The sequence below is a fragment of the Carcharhinus amblyrhynchos genome, chromosome 12 (assembly GCF_965287045.1).
Source record: "Carcharhinus amblyrhynchos chromosome 12, sCarAmb.v2.hapA, whole genome shotgun sequence".
Lineage (NCBI taxonomy): Eukaryota > Metazoa > Chordata > Chondrichthyes > Carcharhiniformes > Carcharhinidae > Carcharhinus > Carcharhinus amblyrhynchos.
In genome coordinates this window covers 87,258,697-87,276,917 of record NC_137335.1, presented here as the reverse complement: position 1 = coordinate 87,276,917, position 18,221 = coordinate 87,258,697, and the positions used below count along the sequence as shown (strand labels likewise).

The window sequence follows — 18,221 nt, the reverse complement described above, 5'->3', positions numbered from 1 at the left end:
CCACCACCCTACTCGGTAGCGCATTCCAGACCCCCACAACTCTCTGTGTAAAGAACCTTCCTCTTACCTCCAAATTATACCTCCCCCCCCTCACCCTTAAATGATGACCTCTTGTGTTCGTACCCAGTCTAGGGAGCAGTCTCTCACTATTAACTCTATCTATTCCCTTCAGTATCTTTATATACCTCTATCATGTCCCCTCTCAATCTCCTTCTTTCCAAGGAGAATAGCCCCAGTCTCTTCAGTCTCTCCTCGTAACCCAGTCCCCCCATGCCAGGCAACATCCTGGTAAACCTCCTCTGCACCCTTTCCAGAGACTCCACGTCCTTCCGGTAATAAGGTGACCAGAACTGGACGCAGTACTCCAAATGCGGTCTAACCAACGTTCTGTATAACTGAAGCATTAGACGGCAGCTTTTATACTCTATACCCCTTCCTATAAAGGCTAACATCCCGTAAGCCTTCCTAACAACGTTCTCCACTTGTGACACAACCTTCATGGATTTGTGGACCTGCACTCCCAGGTCCCTCTGTACGTCTATACTCCTAATCGGCCTACCTTTTATCACATAGCTCCTCTCTGCATTATTCCTTCCAAAATGCATCACCTCGCATTTGTCAGGATTAAATGCCATCTGCCACCTATCTGCCCACTGCACCAACCTATCTATATCCTGTTGTATCACCTGACAATCCAGTTCTGTACCCGCCAACCCTGCCATCTTGGTGTCATCAGCAAACTTGCTGATCACACCACCTACTCCCTCTTCTAAGTCATTTATGTAGACTACAAAGAGGAGAGGTCCCAGTACCGAGCCCTGCGGCACACCACTGGTCACCGGCCTCCAGCCCGACAAGGTACCCTCCACAACTACCCTCTGTCTCCTATTTCCCAACCAGTTCTCAATCCACCTAGCTACCTGGCCTCGTATCCCATGCGCCTTAACCTTTTCTACCAGCCTACCATGAGGGACTTTGTCAAACGCCTTACTGAAATCCATATAGATGACATCAATGGCTCTCCCATCGTCAACCGTTTTTGTCACCTCCTCAAAGAATTCCACCAGATTCGTAAGGCAAGACCTCCCTCTAACAAAGCCATGTTGCGTATCCCTAATCAGATCGCAACGCTCCAAATGCTCATACATCCTACCCCTAAGTATTTTTTCCATTAACTTCCCTACCACCGACGTCAAACTCACCGGCCTATAATTCCCAGGGTTATCCCTACTACCTTTTTTGAACAACGGGACCACATTTGCTACCCTCCAGTCTTCTGGGACCTCACCTGTGTCCAAAGAAGAGACAAAGATGTGCGCCAGAGGCCCAGCAATTTCATCTTTCGCCTCCCTGAGCAGCCTGGGATAAATACCATCAGGCCCCGGAGCTTTATCCGTCCTTACGCTACCTAAAAGCCCTAGCACTTCCTCTCTCGTAATAACTATATCCTGCAACTGAACCTCCGCTCCCTCCAAGAGTCCGCACGATTCCGAACCCCTCTCCTTCGTGAATACCGACGCAAAGTATTCATTCAGGAGCTCCCCCATTCCCTCCGACTCAATACACAACTCTCCACTCTTGTCCCTAAGAGGACCAATTTTCCCTCTAACTACTCTCTTGCCTCTAATATAGGAATAAAATGCCTTAGGATTATCCTTAATCCTACCGGCCAAAGCCATCTCATGCCCTCTCTTCGCCCTTCTAATTCCCCTTTTTAGCTCCCTCCTACTCTCTCTATATTCCTCCAGCGCACACTCCGTACCCATTTGTTTTGACCTAACATACGCCTCCCTCTTCTTCCTAACCAAGTCTTCAATATCCCCCGTAATCCACGGCTCTCTAATCCTACCTTTCCTATCCTTTCGCTTAACCGGAACAAACCTCCCCTGCAACCATTTCATTTTGTCCCTAAAAGCCTCCCACTTGCCAACCGTGGACTTGCCAGCTAACAGTCCCTCCCAGTCAGTTTGCTGCAGCTCCCTCCTAATCCTGCCATAGCTCGCCTTTCCCCAGTTCAGCACACTCCCGTTTGGACGGCACTCGTCCCTTTCCATTTTTATCCTAAAGTAGACGGACTTGTGGTCACTGTTTGCCACATGTTCGCCTACCTCTACCTCACCCACCTGCCCTGGCTCGTTTCCCAACACTAAATCCAGTATAGCCCCTCCCCTAGTCGGGCAAGTTACATACTGTTCTAGCGACCCTTCCATAACACATTTCACAAACTCCTCTCCCTCCGTACCCCCAGCTCTAGGCCCCCTCCAATTCACTCCGGGAAAATTAAAATCACCCACTACAACCACTCTATTCTTTCTGCACCTGTCCAAAATGCCCCTGCAAATTTCCTCCTCCACTGACGTTGGGCTGTTGGGTGGCCTATAGTACACCCCTAGCAATGTGATCTCTCCCTTTTTATTCCTCAACTCCACCCACAGCGACTCAATCCCTATCTCTTCCATATCGCCCTCCCTCTGCACTACTGTGATGTTTTCCTTGACTAACAGTGCCACCCCTCCACCTCTCTTCAACCCTCCTCTGTCACACCTAAAACACCTGTACCCAGGAACATTCAGCTGCCAGTCCTGCCCTTCCCGTAACCACGTCTCCGTTACAGCCACCACATCCAACTGCCTCACAAACATCAAGGCCCTAAGCTCATCCGTTTTCCCTGCCACACTCCTAGCATTGAAACAGACACAGTTCAACCCACAAGCGTCCCTCGGAACCACCTTCTCCCTTATAACTTTCCTTTCACCCGTCTCTCTCCCAGCCACCTCCCCACCCCCCCTCCCTATTAGTTTAAATCATTCCTGAACACCCCAGCTAACCTCCCTGCTAAGACACTAGTACCCCTCCCGTTCAAATCATCCCCACCCCTCCTGTACAGTTGCCTTTCTCTCCTAAACACCTCCCAGTGATCTACATAAGTAAACCCCTCTACCCTACACCAGTCCCTCAACCATGCATTCAACTGCATGATCTCGTCATTCTTAGCCCTGCTCGTACTGGGCAGCAACCCAGACAGTGCCACCCTAGAGGTCCTGCTCTTTAGTTTGGCCCCCAACTCCCTAAATTGCCTACGGACCTCTCCCCTACTCCTCCTTCCTATATCCCCCTCCCCTACGTGTACTATGACCTCTGCCTGGGTCCCCTCCCCTTTCAAAATTCCCTCTACCCTTTCCATTATATCCTTTACCCCTGCTCCAGGGAGGCAGACCACCATCCTGGAGTCGCGCCCTTGCCCACAGAACCTCCTATCAATCCCTCGGACCCTCCCATCACCTACCACTATCACCTTACCAGCCCCCTTCCGTCCCTCTAAATCAGTCTCCCCTTCCTTCCTATTTTTCTGTGCCCCTGCCGACGAACCTTGGGGGGCCTCCGGGGAGGCCGGGGGACCCTGACTACTCTTCTTCTTCCTCTTTCCCCTCCTAACAGTCGTCCATCCTCCCTTCTCTTCAGCCCTTGAGACCTCCTCCTGCTCATGTTTCCCAGCCATTATCTCCTCATTCTCCCTAACTAGAAACGCATCTTCCAGTCGCCCCTCGAGTTGCCTGATCCGGGCCCTCAATCGCTGCAGTTCTAAACATTTACTGCAGATGTGTACCTTGGGGACATGTGACACCACCAGGAACTCCCACATGTGGCACCGGACGCAACTTACATTCCTCCCTATATTCCCTACCATGTCCCAACCTCCTGTAAGTGCCCAAGGTAGAAATCTGTCACTCACCTTCTCCAAGCCTGCACTCGCCTCAGCCCAGCAAGCCAAAGCCCTTCTCACTCAGTTCCCACTCACTCCGCTGCCCGCTCCCGACGCTGCCCGCTCTATACTGCTACCCTTTTTTATACCCCCCGCTCCCCCTTAACGACTATCCCCTGGCCTAACTTCCGGTACGGAAGTAAACTACACTCTAACAAGCCCCGAGAACCGGAAGTACAGGAAAAAAGCGGTTTTCACTTTAAATCAGTCACTCACCACAGCCACAGCCACCAGGTTCAATGCTCCGGAGAACAATGAGCTAATGAGCATTTTATACAGTTCCATCATAACTCTTTGCTCTTACATTCTATGCCTTGGCTAATAATGAAAAGTATTCCATAGCCTTCTTAAGCACCTTATCTACCTGTCCTCCTGCCTTCAGGGATCTTTGGACATGCACCCCAGGTTCCTCTGGTTCTCTGTACTGTTTTGATTTGATTTATTGTCACATGTAAGGGATACAGTAAATGGGAACCTATGTGCTATACAGACAAAACATACCGTTCATAGAGTACATAGAGTCATAGAGATATGCAGCATGGAAACAGGTCCTTCGGCTCAACTCGTCCATGCCAACCATGTTTCCTGAACTGAACTAGTCCCATATCTCTCTAACCATTTCCCATCCATAGTCTAAATGTATTTTAAATATTGTAACTGCACCCACTTTGACCACTTCCTCCTCTCATCACTCACATAACTAATATGTGGAGATACTGGCGTTGGACTGGGGTAAGCACAGTAAGAAGTCCCAGAACACCAGGTCAAAGTCCAACAGTTCACCCAGCATCACAATCCCCGGAGCACTGCTCCTCCATCCAGGTGAGACTTATCTGATGAAGGAGCAGTGCTCCAAAAGCTCATGACACCAAACACAGGGAAGGAGGAGCAGAATATAGTGTTACAGTCATAGCTAGGGTGCAGAGAAATATCAGCTTAATTTATGACAGGTCCATTCAAAAGTCTGATGGCAGCAGAGAAAAGCTTCCTAGCATTCTACTGTTCATTGTGTATCCCCTTGCCTTGTTACTCCTCCCAAAATGCATTACCGTACATTTTTCAGGGTTAAATTCCGTTTGTTCTGTCCATCTGACCAGTCCGTTTTTATCACCCTACAGTCTAAGGCTTTCCTCCTCTTTATCACAACACCAATTTTTGTGTCACCTGTGAATTTACTTATCATAGCCCCAGTTTCATGTCTAGATCATCACAAACAGCAAGGGACCCAGCACCAATCCCTGTGGCATACCACTGGACACAGGCTTCCATTTACAAAATAACCTTTGGCATCTCCCTCTGCCTCCTGCCACTAAGTCAATTCTTGAACCAATTTGCCATATTGCCTTGGACCCCATGGGCTCTTACTTTCTTGACCAGTCTCCCATCTGGGCATTATCAAAAACCTTACTGAAGTCCATGTAGACAAAGTCCTCATCTACACACTTAGTCACCTCATTGAAAATTTCAGTCTAATTTATTAGACATGATCTTACCCTGACAAAGCCATGCTATCTTTGATGAATTCTTGCCTCCCCAAATGGTGATTCATTCTGTCCCCCAGAACTTTTTCCAACAATTACCCTACATTTAGGGAAAAAAAATTCTATAAATTAGGTTTTTGTATGTTTGTAGCTATTGCATGAAAATAATTATTTTTTATAGTTTAGCCCTTCAATACAATAAGAACATTCTGCAGGGATTCCTCTTTGGAGATCAAAAGGGTACCATAGCTGGAGAAGTTTAGGAAACTCTGGGTTAGAGAGTGGGGGAGATCAAAGGACAAGAACAAAGAAAAGTACAGTGCAGGAACAGGCCCTTCAGCACTCCAAGCCTGCGCCGATCATGATGCCCGACTGAACTAAAACCGCATGTACTTGGAGTCCATAATCCTACCATTCCAATCTAATCAAGTATTTGTCTAGTTGCCCCTTAAATGTTGCTATTGTAAAGTTAAAGTTTATTTATTAGTGTCACAAGTAGGCTTACATTCACACCGCAATGAAGTTACCATGAAAACCACCCCCCCGCCCCCCCCAAGTTGCCACACTCCAGTGCCTGTTTGGGTGCACTGAGGGAGAATTTAGCATGCCAAATTCACCTAACCCGCACATCTTTGGACTGAGGGAGGAAACTGCAGCACCCAGAGGAAACCCATGCAGACACAGGAAAACGTGCAAACTCCACACAGACAGTGACCGGGGAATTGAACTTGGGTCCCTGGTGCTGTGAAGCAGCAGTGCGAACCACTGTGCCACTGTACCTGCTCCCACCATTTCCCCAGGCAGCATGTTCCAGACATTCACCACCCTCTGTGCGAAAAACTAGCTTTGCACATCTCCTCTAAACTTTTCCCCATGCACCTTAAACCTATGCCCCTTGGACTTGACTTTTCTACCCTAGGAAACAGCATCTGACAATCCACTCTGTCCATGCCTCTCATAATCTTGTAAACCTCTATCAGGTCATCCCCTATCCTTCATCGTTCCAGTGAGAACAAACCGAATCTCAACTTCTCCTCATAGCCAATACTCTCCAGACCAGGCAACATCCTGGTAAACCTCATCTGTACCCTCACCAAAGCATCCACATCCTTCTGGTAGTGTGACCAGAACTGTACACAATATTCTAAATGAGGCATAACTAAGGTTTGTACAGCTGCAACATGACCTGCCAATTTTTATACTCAATGCCCCAACCAATGAAGGCAAGCATACCGTATGTCTTCTTGACTAACTTATCCATCTGTGTGAATCAGTGGATATACACATACACACACACCACATCTCTCTGCCTGAAAATACTCCTAATGGTTCTACCATTTACTGTATAATTCCTACATGAATTGGAAGGTGTCATGAAACAAAAGGCAAAGGGAGTGATAAAGATTGTGGTAAAGAAACAAAATATTGGTCCTGAGTAAATACTAATGGAAGAATAAAGGGTAGCTCAGGTAAAAGAAAAAGCGAAAAATAAAAAAGACTGGCATGTGGCAGGACAAGTAAAAATGGAGGATACGGTTAGTCTGAAATAGCTTTTGCATTATACTGAGGTTACTTTAAGTCAGACACCAGCGTTCACCTGGAGATTTGCAGAGGTTCAAGGTGAGAGGTGGAAAGCTTAAGGGTGACGTCCGGGGAAAGATTTTCATGCAGAAAGTGGTGGGTGCTTGAAACGCACTACCAGAGGTGGTGGTGGAAGCAGGCACATTAGCAACATTTAAGAGCCATATGGAACTGAGCCACGACAGATCAGCCATGATCTTATTGAATGGCGGGGCAGGCTCGAAGGGCTGGATGGCCTACTCCTGCTCCTATTTCTTATGTTCTTATGAATAGGGAGGGAATAGAGGGATACGGACCGAATAAGGGCAGAAGGTTTTTTTAAATTTAGTTAGGGCATCATGATCGGCACAGGCTTGGAAAGCCAAAGGGCCTGTTCCTGTGCTGTACTTTGCTTTGTTCTTTGGCACAGCAGTACCTGATCGACATTGCAGAGATCACCTCATTCCCACAATCACGGGTGAGCAGTGGCAGGAAGTTCTTTCCATCCCATTTGCTGATGTAACACAGGAGAGGTTTACGTTCTCGTTTGTGTGGAATCTGCACTGTGTAGAGGCGGAAAGCACCTTCACTGTCCTCAACCTTGCCAAACCTGAAAACAACAATAGAAACACAGACAATCAGGAGCAACAGAGGAGGATTTTGTTCTAATCTTTCAAAGGATGACAGTGTTGTTGGCAAGGGTAGCATTTTTACTGAGCTATAATTGCCCTTGAGAAGGAAGTGGTCAGCCTCCTTCTTAAACCACTGCAGTCCATCTGGTGTAGGTACATCCACACTGCTGTTAGATTGTTCCAGGAATTTGATCCAGTAACAGTGAAGGAACAGTAATATATGCCTCTGCAAAGGAACGACATGGAAGGCAGGATTTGGGAACCATGGATGACCAGGGAAATTGCAAGTCGCGTCAAAGAGAAAAAGGATGCATACACGAGGTCTAGGGAACTAAAAACAGATAAAGCACTTGAAGAATACAGGGAAAGTAGAAAAGAGCTCAAACAGGGAGTTAGGATGGCAGAAAGGGGTCATGAAATGTCCTTAGCAGGCAGGATTAAGGAGACTCTCAAGGCATTTTTTATATATATATATATATATATATTTATTAGGGATAAGAAGTTGGCTAGAGAAAGAGTTGGTCCACTCAAGGGCAAAGGAGGGAAATTATGCGTAGAACCAAAGGAACTGGGTGAGATCCTTAATGAGTACTTTGCATCGGTATTCACAAAGGCGAGGGACATGTTAATTGGCGATGTCTCAGAGGGATAAGTAAACCCTTTCGAGCAAGTCATCATTACGAAGGAATAAGTGTTAGGTGTACTAAAAAACATTAAGGTAGACAAATCCCCAGGACCAGATGGCCTCTCTCCCAGATTACTGAGGGAGACAAAAGGGGAAATTGCTGGACCTCTAACAGAAATCTTCGTTTTCTCATTGACGTTAGGCTCACCGGTCTGTAATTCCCAGGCTTTTCCCTGCAACCCTTCTTAAGCAAAGGCACAACATTTGCCACCTTCAATCTTCAGGCACCTCGCCTGCGACTGTTGATGTTTCAAATATTTCTGCTAGGGAACCACAATTTCCTTACTTCTACCAGACTTTACCTTCACTCTAAGAATGTGCTTATCCTGAACCCTGGTTAACACACTTTTGAAAGCCTCCCACTTACTGGATGTCCCTTTGTCTGCCAACAGACTCTCCTAATCAACTTTTGAAAGTTCCTGTCTAATCCCATCAAAATTGGCCTTACCCCAATTTAGCATTTTAACTTTTGGGCCAGGCCTATCATTTTCCATAACTATCTTAAAATGGAATTATGGTCACTGGACTCAAAATGATCCCTCACTAACACTTCTGTCACCTGCCCTTCCTTATTTCACAAGCGGAGGTCAATCTCTCTCTAATCGGGCCATCCACACACAATGAGAAATTCCTCCTGATACACTCAACAAATTTCTCTCCATCCAACCCTCTAATACTATGGCTGTCCCAGTCAATGTTGGGAAAGTTAAAGTCCCCTACTATTACCACCCTATTTTTCTTGCAGTTATGTGTAATCTGCTTACATATTTGTTCTGCAATTAAGAACGTAAGAAATAGGAGCAGGGGTAGGCCATCTAGCCCTTCGAGCCTGCCCCGCCATTCAATAAGATCATGGCTGATCTGAAGTGGATCAGTTCCACTTTCCCGCTCTCTCCCATAACCCTTAATTCCCTTGTCTATCAAAAACCTATCTACCCATGACTTAAATATATTTAGCGAGGTAGCCTCCACCTCTTCAACAGGCAGAGTGTTCCAGAGATTCACCACCCTTAGAGTGAAGAAGTTCCTCCTCAACTCCGATCTAAACTGCGCCCCCCTTATCTTGAGGCTGTGCCCTCTAGTTCTGCTATCCTTTCTAAGCGGGAAGAATCTCTCTACCTCTACCCTATCCATCTCCTTCATTATCTTATACGTCTCTATAAGATCCCCCCCTCATCCTTCTAAACTCCAACAAGTACAGACCCAGTCTAGTTAGTCTCTCTTCATAGTCCAACCCCCTCATCTCCAGTATCAGCCTAGTCAACCTCCTCTGCACTCCCTCCAAGGCTAAAATATCCTTGTGCAAGTGCGGCGACCAAAACTGCACACAGTACCCCAGCTGCGGCCTCACCAGTACCCTGTACAGTTGCAGCAAGACCTCCCTGCTTTTATATTCTATCCCCCTCACTATAAAGGCCAGCATCCCATTTGCCTTCCTGATCACCTGCTGCACCTGCAGACTGGGTTTTTGCGACTTGTGCACAAGGACCCCCAGGTCCCTCTGCACCGTAGCATGCTGCAGCTTTTCGCCTTTTAAATAGTAATCCCTCCTATTATTCCTGCCAAAGTGGATAACCTCACACTTGCTAACATTATACTCCATCTGCCAGGTCCTCGCCCACTTGCTCAGCCTATCCAGATCCCTCTGCAGACTTTCCACACCCTCCGTGCAATTTGCTTTTCCACTCATCTTCGTGTCATCAGCAAATTTTGTCACCCTACACTCAGCCCCCTCCTCCAGATCATCTATATAAATGGTAAATAGCTGAGGCCCCAGCACCGATCCCTGTGGCACTCCACTAGTTACCAACCGCCAATCAGAATAGCACCCATTGATACCCACCGACTACTTGGGGGCCCTTAACACAACCCTATCAAAGTGATTTTCCCCTTATTTCTCAGTTCTACACATATAGACTTGGTGGGTGAATCCGCAGATATATCCCCTCTCAGGACTGTTGTGATGTTTTCCCTCATCAAAAATGCAACTCCTCCTCCTGTTCTATCTTTCCTATAGCATCTGTACCCTGGAACATTGAACTGCCAGTCCTGCATCTCCCTACCCTTAACCTCTCTGCCGTATCCCCATAGATATAATTCTTGATCCCTAGAATCAATTAAACAGGGAGTAAAAGACTGAGCTCTGCATTTCCCACGGTAAGCCTCTCTTTCCTTTTAGAGACTTACTGAAATCTCTCTCTTTCATTGTGGGTTTAGTCAGTTCCATCCTGATGGTGTGTGGGGATTGGTGTCAAATTTGATTTTATTCACACTCCTGTGAAGGCCCAGAATGCTGAAGATGCAGTCATCATGTACAACGTCCTGCTCAATCCAATTCTCAAAGTCAAGGGAGGGCAGTGGTCATGATTTCATTTCTGAAAAAAACAGTGCTCTCTGGTTCTCAAACTATCTACCAACGAGAACACCTTCTGCCTATCTAATCTGTCCAGACCCCCGATGATTTTGAACACTTCCATTAACTCTCTAAATCTTTTCTAAAAAAAAACAGCTTATCCAACTAAGAATTTGGCCCAGCAACAATGAAGGAACAGCACTACAGTTCTAAGACAGGTTGGTGCGGCTTGGAAGGGCAGTTGTATAACTGCAGTCCTTTTTTTAAGTAGTAAAGGTTGTGGGTTTGCAAGATGGTACCAAAGGAAGCTTGGCGAGGTTTTGCAGTGCATCTTCTTTCTGACACATAGCTCTGCCACTGTGCATTGATGGTGGAGGGAGTGAATGTTAAAATTGATGGATAAAGGATAGGTGAAGGGGGATGGCAGTGGCATTGTGGTATTGTCAATGGATTCGTTATCCAGAGGCATGGGGTAATGTTTGGCAGTTGGTTTTGAATCCCACCACAGCAGGTAGCAGAATTTGATATCAATTTTAAAATTTGGAAATCCAATGATGATCACAAAACCAAGGGCAGATATTATAAAAACTATCTGATTGACTAATGTCCTTCAGGGAAGGAAATCTAGCTTCTTTACTTCGTTTGGCCTACATGTGACTACAGATCAACACCAAATATGAGTGACTCTTAAATGTTCTTTGAAATGGTCTTGCAAGACATTTAGTTGCATCAAACTGTTAAACTGTCTAAAAGGAATGAAACCAGATCAACTATCCAGTGTGGCACAACTGATTAAGGACAATATCACAACAGAACTGCAGGAGGACACCTCAGAGCACTCATACAAGGAAGCAATATGGGTAGAGCTCAGGAATAGGAAGGGTGTAGTCACAATGTTGGGGATTTAACTATTGGCCTCCCTACAGCCAGTGGGAGATAGAGGAACAGATATCTAGGCAGATCTTGGCAAGGTGTAAACGCAACAGGGTTACTGTGGTGGAAGATTTCAACATCCCCTATATTGACTGGGACTCACTTTGCGCTAAGAGTGGATGAGGCAGAGTTTATAAGGAGCATCCAGAAGAGCTTCTTGAAGCAGTATGTAGATAGCCCAACCAGGGAAGGGGCCAAACTGGACCTGGTATTAACGAATGAACCCAGCCAGTGATGTTTCAGTAGGGGAGCAGTTTGGGAACAGTGATCACAATTCAGTAAGCTTTAAGGTACTGATGGATAAAGTAAAGTGTAGCACTCAGATGAAGGTGCTGAATTGGGAGAAGGATAATTACAACAATATTAGTCAGGAACTAAAAAATGTAGATTGGGGGCAGATGTTTGAAGGCAAATCAACATCTTGCATTTGGGGGGCTTTCAATTGTAAATTGATAAGAACCAGCACGTTCCTATAAGGATGAAGGATAAGTATGGCACGTTCCGGGAACTTTGGACAACAAGAGATATTGTGAGCCTAATCAAAAAGAAAAAGGAAGCATCTGTCAAGGCTAGGAAGCTGGGAACATATGAAGCAAGTGTGAAAAACAAGTAGAAAGAAACTTAAGCAAGGCGTCAGGAGGGCCAGCAGGGTTAAAGAAAATCCCAAGGCTTCTTATACATATATAAAGAGCAAGGGAGTAGCCAGGGAGAGGGTTGGCCCACTCAAGGACAGGAGAGAGAATGTATGCATGGAGCCAGAGGAAATGGGCGAGGGGTTACTAAATGAGTACGCTGCATCAATATTCATCAAAGAGAAGGACTTGATGGATGATGAGTCTGGGGATGGGTGTGTAGGTAGCTTGGGTCATGTTGAGATCAAAGAGGAGGAGATATTGGGGGTCTTGAAAAACAAAGGTAGACAAGTCCCCAGGGCCTGATGGGATGCACCCCAGAATGCTGAGAGGCAAGAGAGGAAATTGCCGTGTCCTTGAGAGAAATCTTTGTATCTTCACTGGCTACAGGAGAGAACCCAGAGGACTGAAGAATAGTCAATGTTGTTCCTGTTTAAAAAAGGGCAGCAAGGATAATCCAGGTAATTATAGGCCAGTAAGCCTTATGTCATGGTAGGAAAATTGTGGAGAGAATTCTTCGAGACAGGATTTATTTCCACTTGAAAATAAATGGATGTATTAGTGAGAGGCAACATGTTTTGTGAAAAGGAGGCCGTGTCTCACTAACTTGACTGAGTTTTTCGAGGAAGTGAAGTAAATGATTGGTGAGGGTAGGGCAGTGAATGTTGTCTACATGGACTTCAGTAAAGCTTTTGATAAGTTTCCTCATGGCAGGTTGGTATAGAACGTGAAGTTGCATGGGATCAGAGGTGAGCTGGCAAGATGGATACAAAACTGGCTCAGTCATAGAACGCAGAGGGTAGCATTGGAAGGGTGCGTTTTTGACTGGAGGGCTGTGACTAGTAGCGTTCCTCAGGAATCAGTGCTGGGATATTTGCTGTTTGTAATATATATAAATGATTTGGAGGAAACTGTAACTGGATTGATTAGTAAGTTCATGGACAACACAAAGGTTGGTGGAATTGCGGATAGTGACGAGGACCATCAGAGGATACAGCAGGATATAGATCAATTGGAGACTTGGGCAGAGAGATGGCAGATGGAATTTAATCTGGACAGATGTGATGTAATGCATTTTGAAAGATTTAAGACAGATGGGAAACGTACACTAAATGGCAGAACCCTTAAGAGTATTGATAGGCAGAGAGGTCAGACTGTACAGGTACACAGGTCACTGAAAGTGGATATGCAGGTGGAAAAGGTAGTCAAAAAGGCATATGGCGTGCTTGCCTTCATCGGCTGGGGCATTGAGTTTAAAAATTGGCAAGTCATGTTGCAGCTTTATAGAACCTTAGGCTGCACTTGGAATATAATATTCAATTCTGGTCTCCACACTACCAGAAGGATGTGGAGGCTTTGGAGAGGGTACAGAAAAGATTTACCAGGATGTTTCCTCATATGGAGGCCATTAGCTATGAGGAGAGGTTGGAGAAATTTGGTTTGTTCTCACTGGAATGTTGGAGCTTGAGGGATGACCTGATAGAAGTCTACAAGATTATGAGGAGAATGGACAGAGTGCATAGTCAGAAGCTTTTTCCCAGGCTGGTAGAGTCAATTACTAGGGGGCACAGGTTTAAGGTGCAAGGGGCAAGGTTTAAAAAAAGATGTACGAGGCAAGTCTTTTTTACACAGAGAGTGGCGGGCGTCTGGAACAGGGAAGATAGTACAAGCAGATACGGTCATGACTTTTAAGGGGCATCTTGGTGAATACATGAATAGGATAGGAATTTTATTTTATGTTCATTCGTGGGACATGGACATCACTGGCTGGCCAGCATTTACTGCCTATCCCTAGTTGCCCTTGAGAAGGTACTGATGAGTTGGTGAGTCCATGCTCAATGGGTTGACCCAGAATGCCGTTACAGAAGGAATTCCAGGATTTTGGCCCAGCGATTACGAAGGAATGGCGACATATTTCCAAGTCAGGAAGGTGGAGTGGCTCGGACGGAAACTTGCAGGTGGTGGCATTCCCATTTATCTGCTGCCCTTGTCCTTCCAGATGGAAGCGGTCGTGGGTTTAGAAGGTGCTGTCTAAGGGTCTTTGGTGAATTGCTGCAGTGCATCTTATAGACAGTACACACGACTGCTACTGAGTGTCGGTGGTGGAGGGAGTGGATGTTTGTAGATGTGGTGCCAATCAAGCAGGCTGCTTTGTCCTGGATGGTGTCAAGCTTCGAGTTTTGTTGGAGCTGCACCCATCCAGGCAAGTGGGGAGTATCCCATCACACATCCTCACTTGTGTAGATGGTGGACAGGCTTTGGGGAGTCAGGAGGTGAGTTACTCCCCGCAGTATTCCTAGCCTCTGGCTTGCTCTTGTGTTTATGTGGTGAGTCCAGTTGAGTTTCTGGTCAATGGTAGCCCCCAAGGATGTTGACAGAGGGGGATTCAGTGATGGTAGCACCACTGAATGTCAAGGAGCGGTGGTTAGAGTGTCTCTTATTGGTGATGACTATTGCCTGGCATTGTGTGGCACGAATGTTACTTGCCACTTGTCAGCCCAAGCCTGGATAATGTCCAAACCTTATTGTATTTGAACATGGACTGCTTGAGTATTGGAGGAGTTGCTAATGGTGCTTGTACAATCATCAGAGAACACCCTCACTTCTGCCTTTATGACGGACGGAAGGTCATTGCTGAAGGACATTGCCCTGAGGGACTCTTGCAGAGATGTTCTGAAGCTGAGATGACTAACTCTCCACAACCACAACCATCTTCCTATGTACCAGGTATGACTTCAACCAGTGGAGAGTTTGCCCCCAACACCCACTGATTCCATTTTTGCTGGGGCTCCTTGATGCCACACTCAGTTGAATGCAGCCTTGATGCCAATGGCTGTACTCTCACCACACCTCTGTAATTCAGCTCTTTTGTCCATGAATAGAGGGATTATGCTCCCCAGAAGAGTAAAGGCTTTTAATTCAGTCGGGCAGCATGGTTGGGGCAGCCTTGGTGGGCCAAAGGGCCTGTTTCTCTGCTGTAACTTTCTTTGTATCGCCCTAGGCATTGGAAATGACAATGGCAAACTCAACCCAGTTTGAAAGGGAGGCAATGGCCTAGTGGTATTATCGCTAGATTATTAATCCAGAAATTCAGCAAACGTTCTGGGGACGTGGATTCGAATCCTGGCACGGCAGATGGTGGAATTTGAATTCAATTTTTAAAAAATCTGGAATTAAGAATCTACTGATGACCATGAAACCATTGTCGATTGTCAGAAAAACCCACCTGGTTCACTAATGTCTTTTAGGGAAGGAAATCTGCCATCCTCATCTGGTCTGGCCTATATGTGACTCCAGAGCCTCAGCAATATGGTTGACTCTCAACTGTCTTCGGACAACTAGGCTTGTGCAATAAATACTGAGCCAGCCAGCAACGCCCATGTCCCATAAATGATTAACTTAAAGAAAAGGATTGAATAAAAAAAGTCAACTGTACAAATTTCTCCTACCCTAACATCTGGGGGCCAGCGTCAAATTTGGCCTTCTCCTACTCACAGGTTCATACATAGGAACATGGAAAATAGGAGCAAGAGAGGTTATTTGGCCCAATGAGCCTGCTTCACCATTCAATTTGATCATGGATGATCGTCAATCTCAACACCGTACTCCTGCTCTCTTTCTATACCACTTGACATCTTTAGTGTTGAGAAATCTATTTCTTCCTTGAATATTTTCAGTGGCTTGGCTTCCACAGCTTTCTGTGGTAGAGAATTCCACATTTTCACCACCCTCGATGAATAAATTTCTCATCTCAATCCTAAATGGTCTACCTGGTATCCTGGGACTTGTTCTAGATCCTCAACCAGAGGAAGCAACACTACTGCATCCAGTCTGCCCAGCCCTGTTAGAATTTTATATGTTTCAAAGAAATTCCCTCTCATTCTTCTGTACACGTGAATACAGACCAAATCCACCCAATCTCTCCTCATAAAACAATCCTGCCATCCCAGGAATCAGCCTGGTGAACTATCACTCTCGCTATGGCAAGTACATCTTCACTTCGGTAAGGAGACCAAAACTGCTCACAATATTCCGGGTGTGGGCTTACCAAGGGCTTGTACAGCTGTAGTATGACATTTTTGTTCCTGTACTCAAATCCTATTGATTATTATTAAATGCTCAAATTTTTTTTTAGATAATATCCCAGTCACCAGCATCACCAACAGGACAGACCCAGCAAAGATGGCAGCGCAATGGTATACAGTTGGCAGGGAGGTGCCCTGAGAGACCTCAACATCAACTCTGGACCACATGAAAACTCATGGCATCAGGTCAAACATGGGCTCAAAAATTCCTGATTAACACAACCACCCTACCCCGTCCCCACTCTCAGCTGATGAAATCAGTACTCCTCCATATTGAACACCACTCAAAGAAGCACTGAAAGTGGCAAGGGCTTAGGATGTACTCTGGGCCCATCACCAAGAACGGTTTGGTAGCACTACTACAGACCGAACTGGCCAAGTCCTAAAGGACATTGCTGCTAGACAGGGTCTCCAGCAGGTGCTGAGGAAACCAAGAAGGGAGAACACACTGGACCTCATCCTCGCTAACCTGCTTGCCATATCCTGCAACTGTCCATGATAGTCTCGGTGGGGGTGACAATCGTACAGCCCTTGTAGGTACAAAGTTCTGTCTTCACTTTAAAAGATACACTCCATCATTTGTGTGGCACTATCCTGCTATGTGGGATAAATTTCAAACAGACCTAGCTTTCAAGGCTGGGCAACGTGCTATGCCCTCAGCAGCAGATTTGTCCTTAATCACAATCTGTAGCCTCTGCTCCAGCATTTCTCCCACTTTATCATTTTTTTAAAATATTGCCCCGCCTTATTCTTCACAACCCTCTGCATTAAATTTCATCTGTCTTGTTTATCTCCATTCATTCACCAGCCTGTGTCCTCAATCTCTTTCCTCCTTAGACCATCAAGTTAGTGTCACCTGTAAGTTTCCAAATGGTGTCCATACACCCAAGTTTAGGCCATTCATCAAGGAAAGCAGTTGTTTTTAATATTAAATTAACCTTGAAGAAATCCCCAAATAAACTGTCCTCCAGTCCAAAATCCACTGTTTATTCAAAGAACGAAGAACAGTACAGTACGGCACAGGAACAAGCCCTTCGGTCCTGCCAGCCTGCGTCGATAATGATGCTCTAACTAAACTAAAAAGAAACCTTCTGCCCTTACTTGGTCCAAATCGCTCTATTCCGTCCCTATTCATGTACCCATCCAGATGCCTCTTAAATGTTGCTAATGTGCCTGCTTTCACCACTTCCTCTGCCAGAGTGTTGCAGACACCCACTACTCTATGTGAAAAAACCTCGCTTGCACATCTCCCTTAACCTTTCCCCTTCTCATCTTGAACCTGTGCCCCTTGTAATTGACACTTCCACCCTGGGAAAAAGCCTCTGACAATCCACCCTGTCTATGCCTCTTATAATTCTGTCAGGTCTCCCCTCAGACTGTCTTTCCAGTGGACACAATCCTAGTTTATTCAACCTCTCCTCATAGCCAACACCCTCGAGACCAGGCAATATCCTCCTTTGCACTCTCTCCAAAGCTTCCGATTGTGTGGTGATCAGAACTGCATGCTATGCTCCAAATGCAATCTAGCCAAGGTTTTATATAGCTGCAAAATGATTTCCCAACTCCTGTACCCAATGCCCCGCTTGATAAAGGCAAGCATGCCATTTGCTTTCTTAATCACCTTGGCCACCTGCGTTGCCACTTTTAGGGAATTGTGGACCTGCACGCCCAGATCCCTCTGTATGTTAATGTTCCTAAGAGTTCTGCCATTTACAGTACAATTCACACCCAAGTTTGATCCTCCAAAAAGCATCACCTCACATTTGTCTGGATTAAACTCCATCTGCCATGTCTGTATCCAAGTCTCCAATCTATCGATATCCTGTTGTATCCTCTGACAATCCCCGGCAATATCAGCAACTCTACCAATCTTCATGTCATCTGCAAACTTACTAATCAGACCACCCACATTTTCTTCCAGATTATTTATATATACACTACAAACAACAGAGGTTCCAGCACTTATTCCTGTGGAACACCACTAGCTACAGACCTCCATTCTGAAAAACACCCTTCCACCTCTATTCTCTGTCTTCTGTAACCAAGCCAGTTCTGTATCCATCTAGCCAGCCCACCCCGAATCCCACGTGAATTTCA

General features: G+C 45.9%; 1 protein-coding gene across 1 annotated transcript in view; it reads right to left on the bottom strand.

The window, feature by feature from the left end:
• The window catches only part of preb (prolactin regulatory element binding), an 81,335-nt gene that overhangs the window by 9,160 nt on the left and 53,954 nt on the right, over positions 1–18,221 (bottom strand). The window contains exon 6 of the mRNA XM_080200888.1: positions 7,241–7,414. Within this exon, the coding sequence (XP_080057014.1) occupies positions 7,241–7,414 (174 nt within the window). The remainder of the gene's footprint in view (positions 1–7,240; positions 7,415–18,221) is intronic.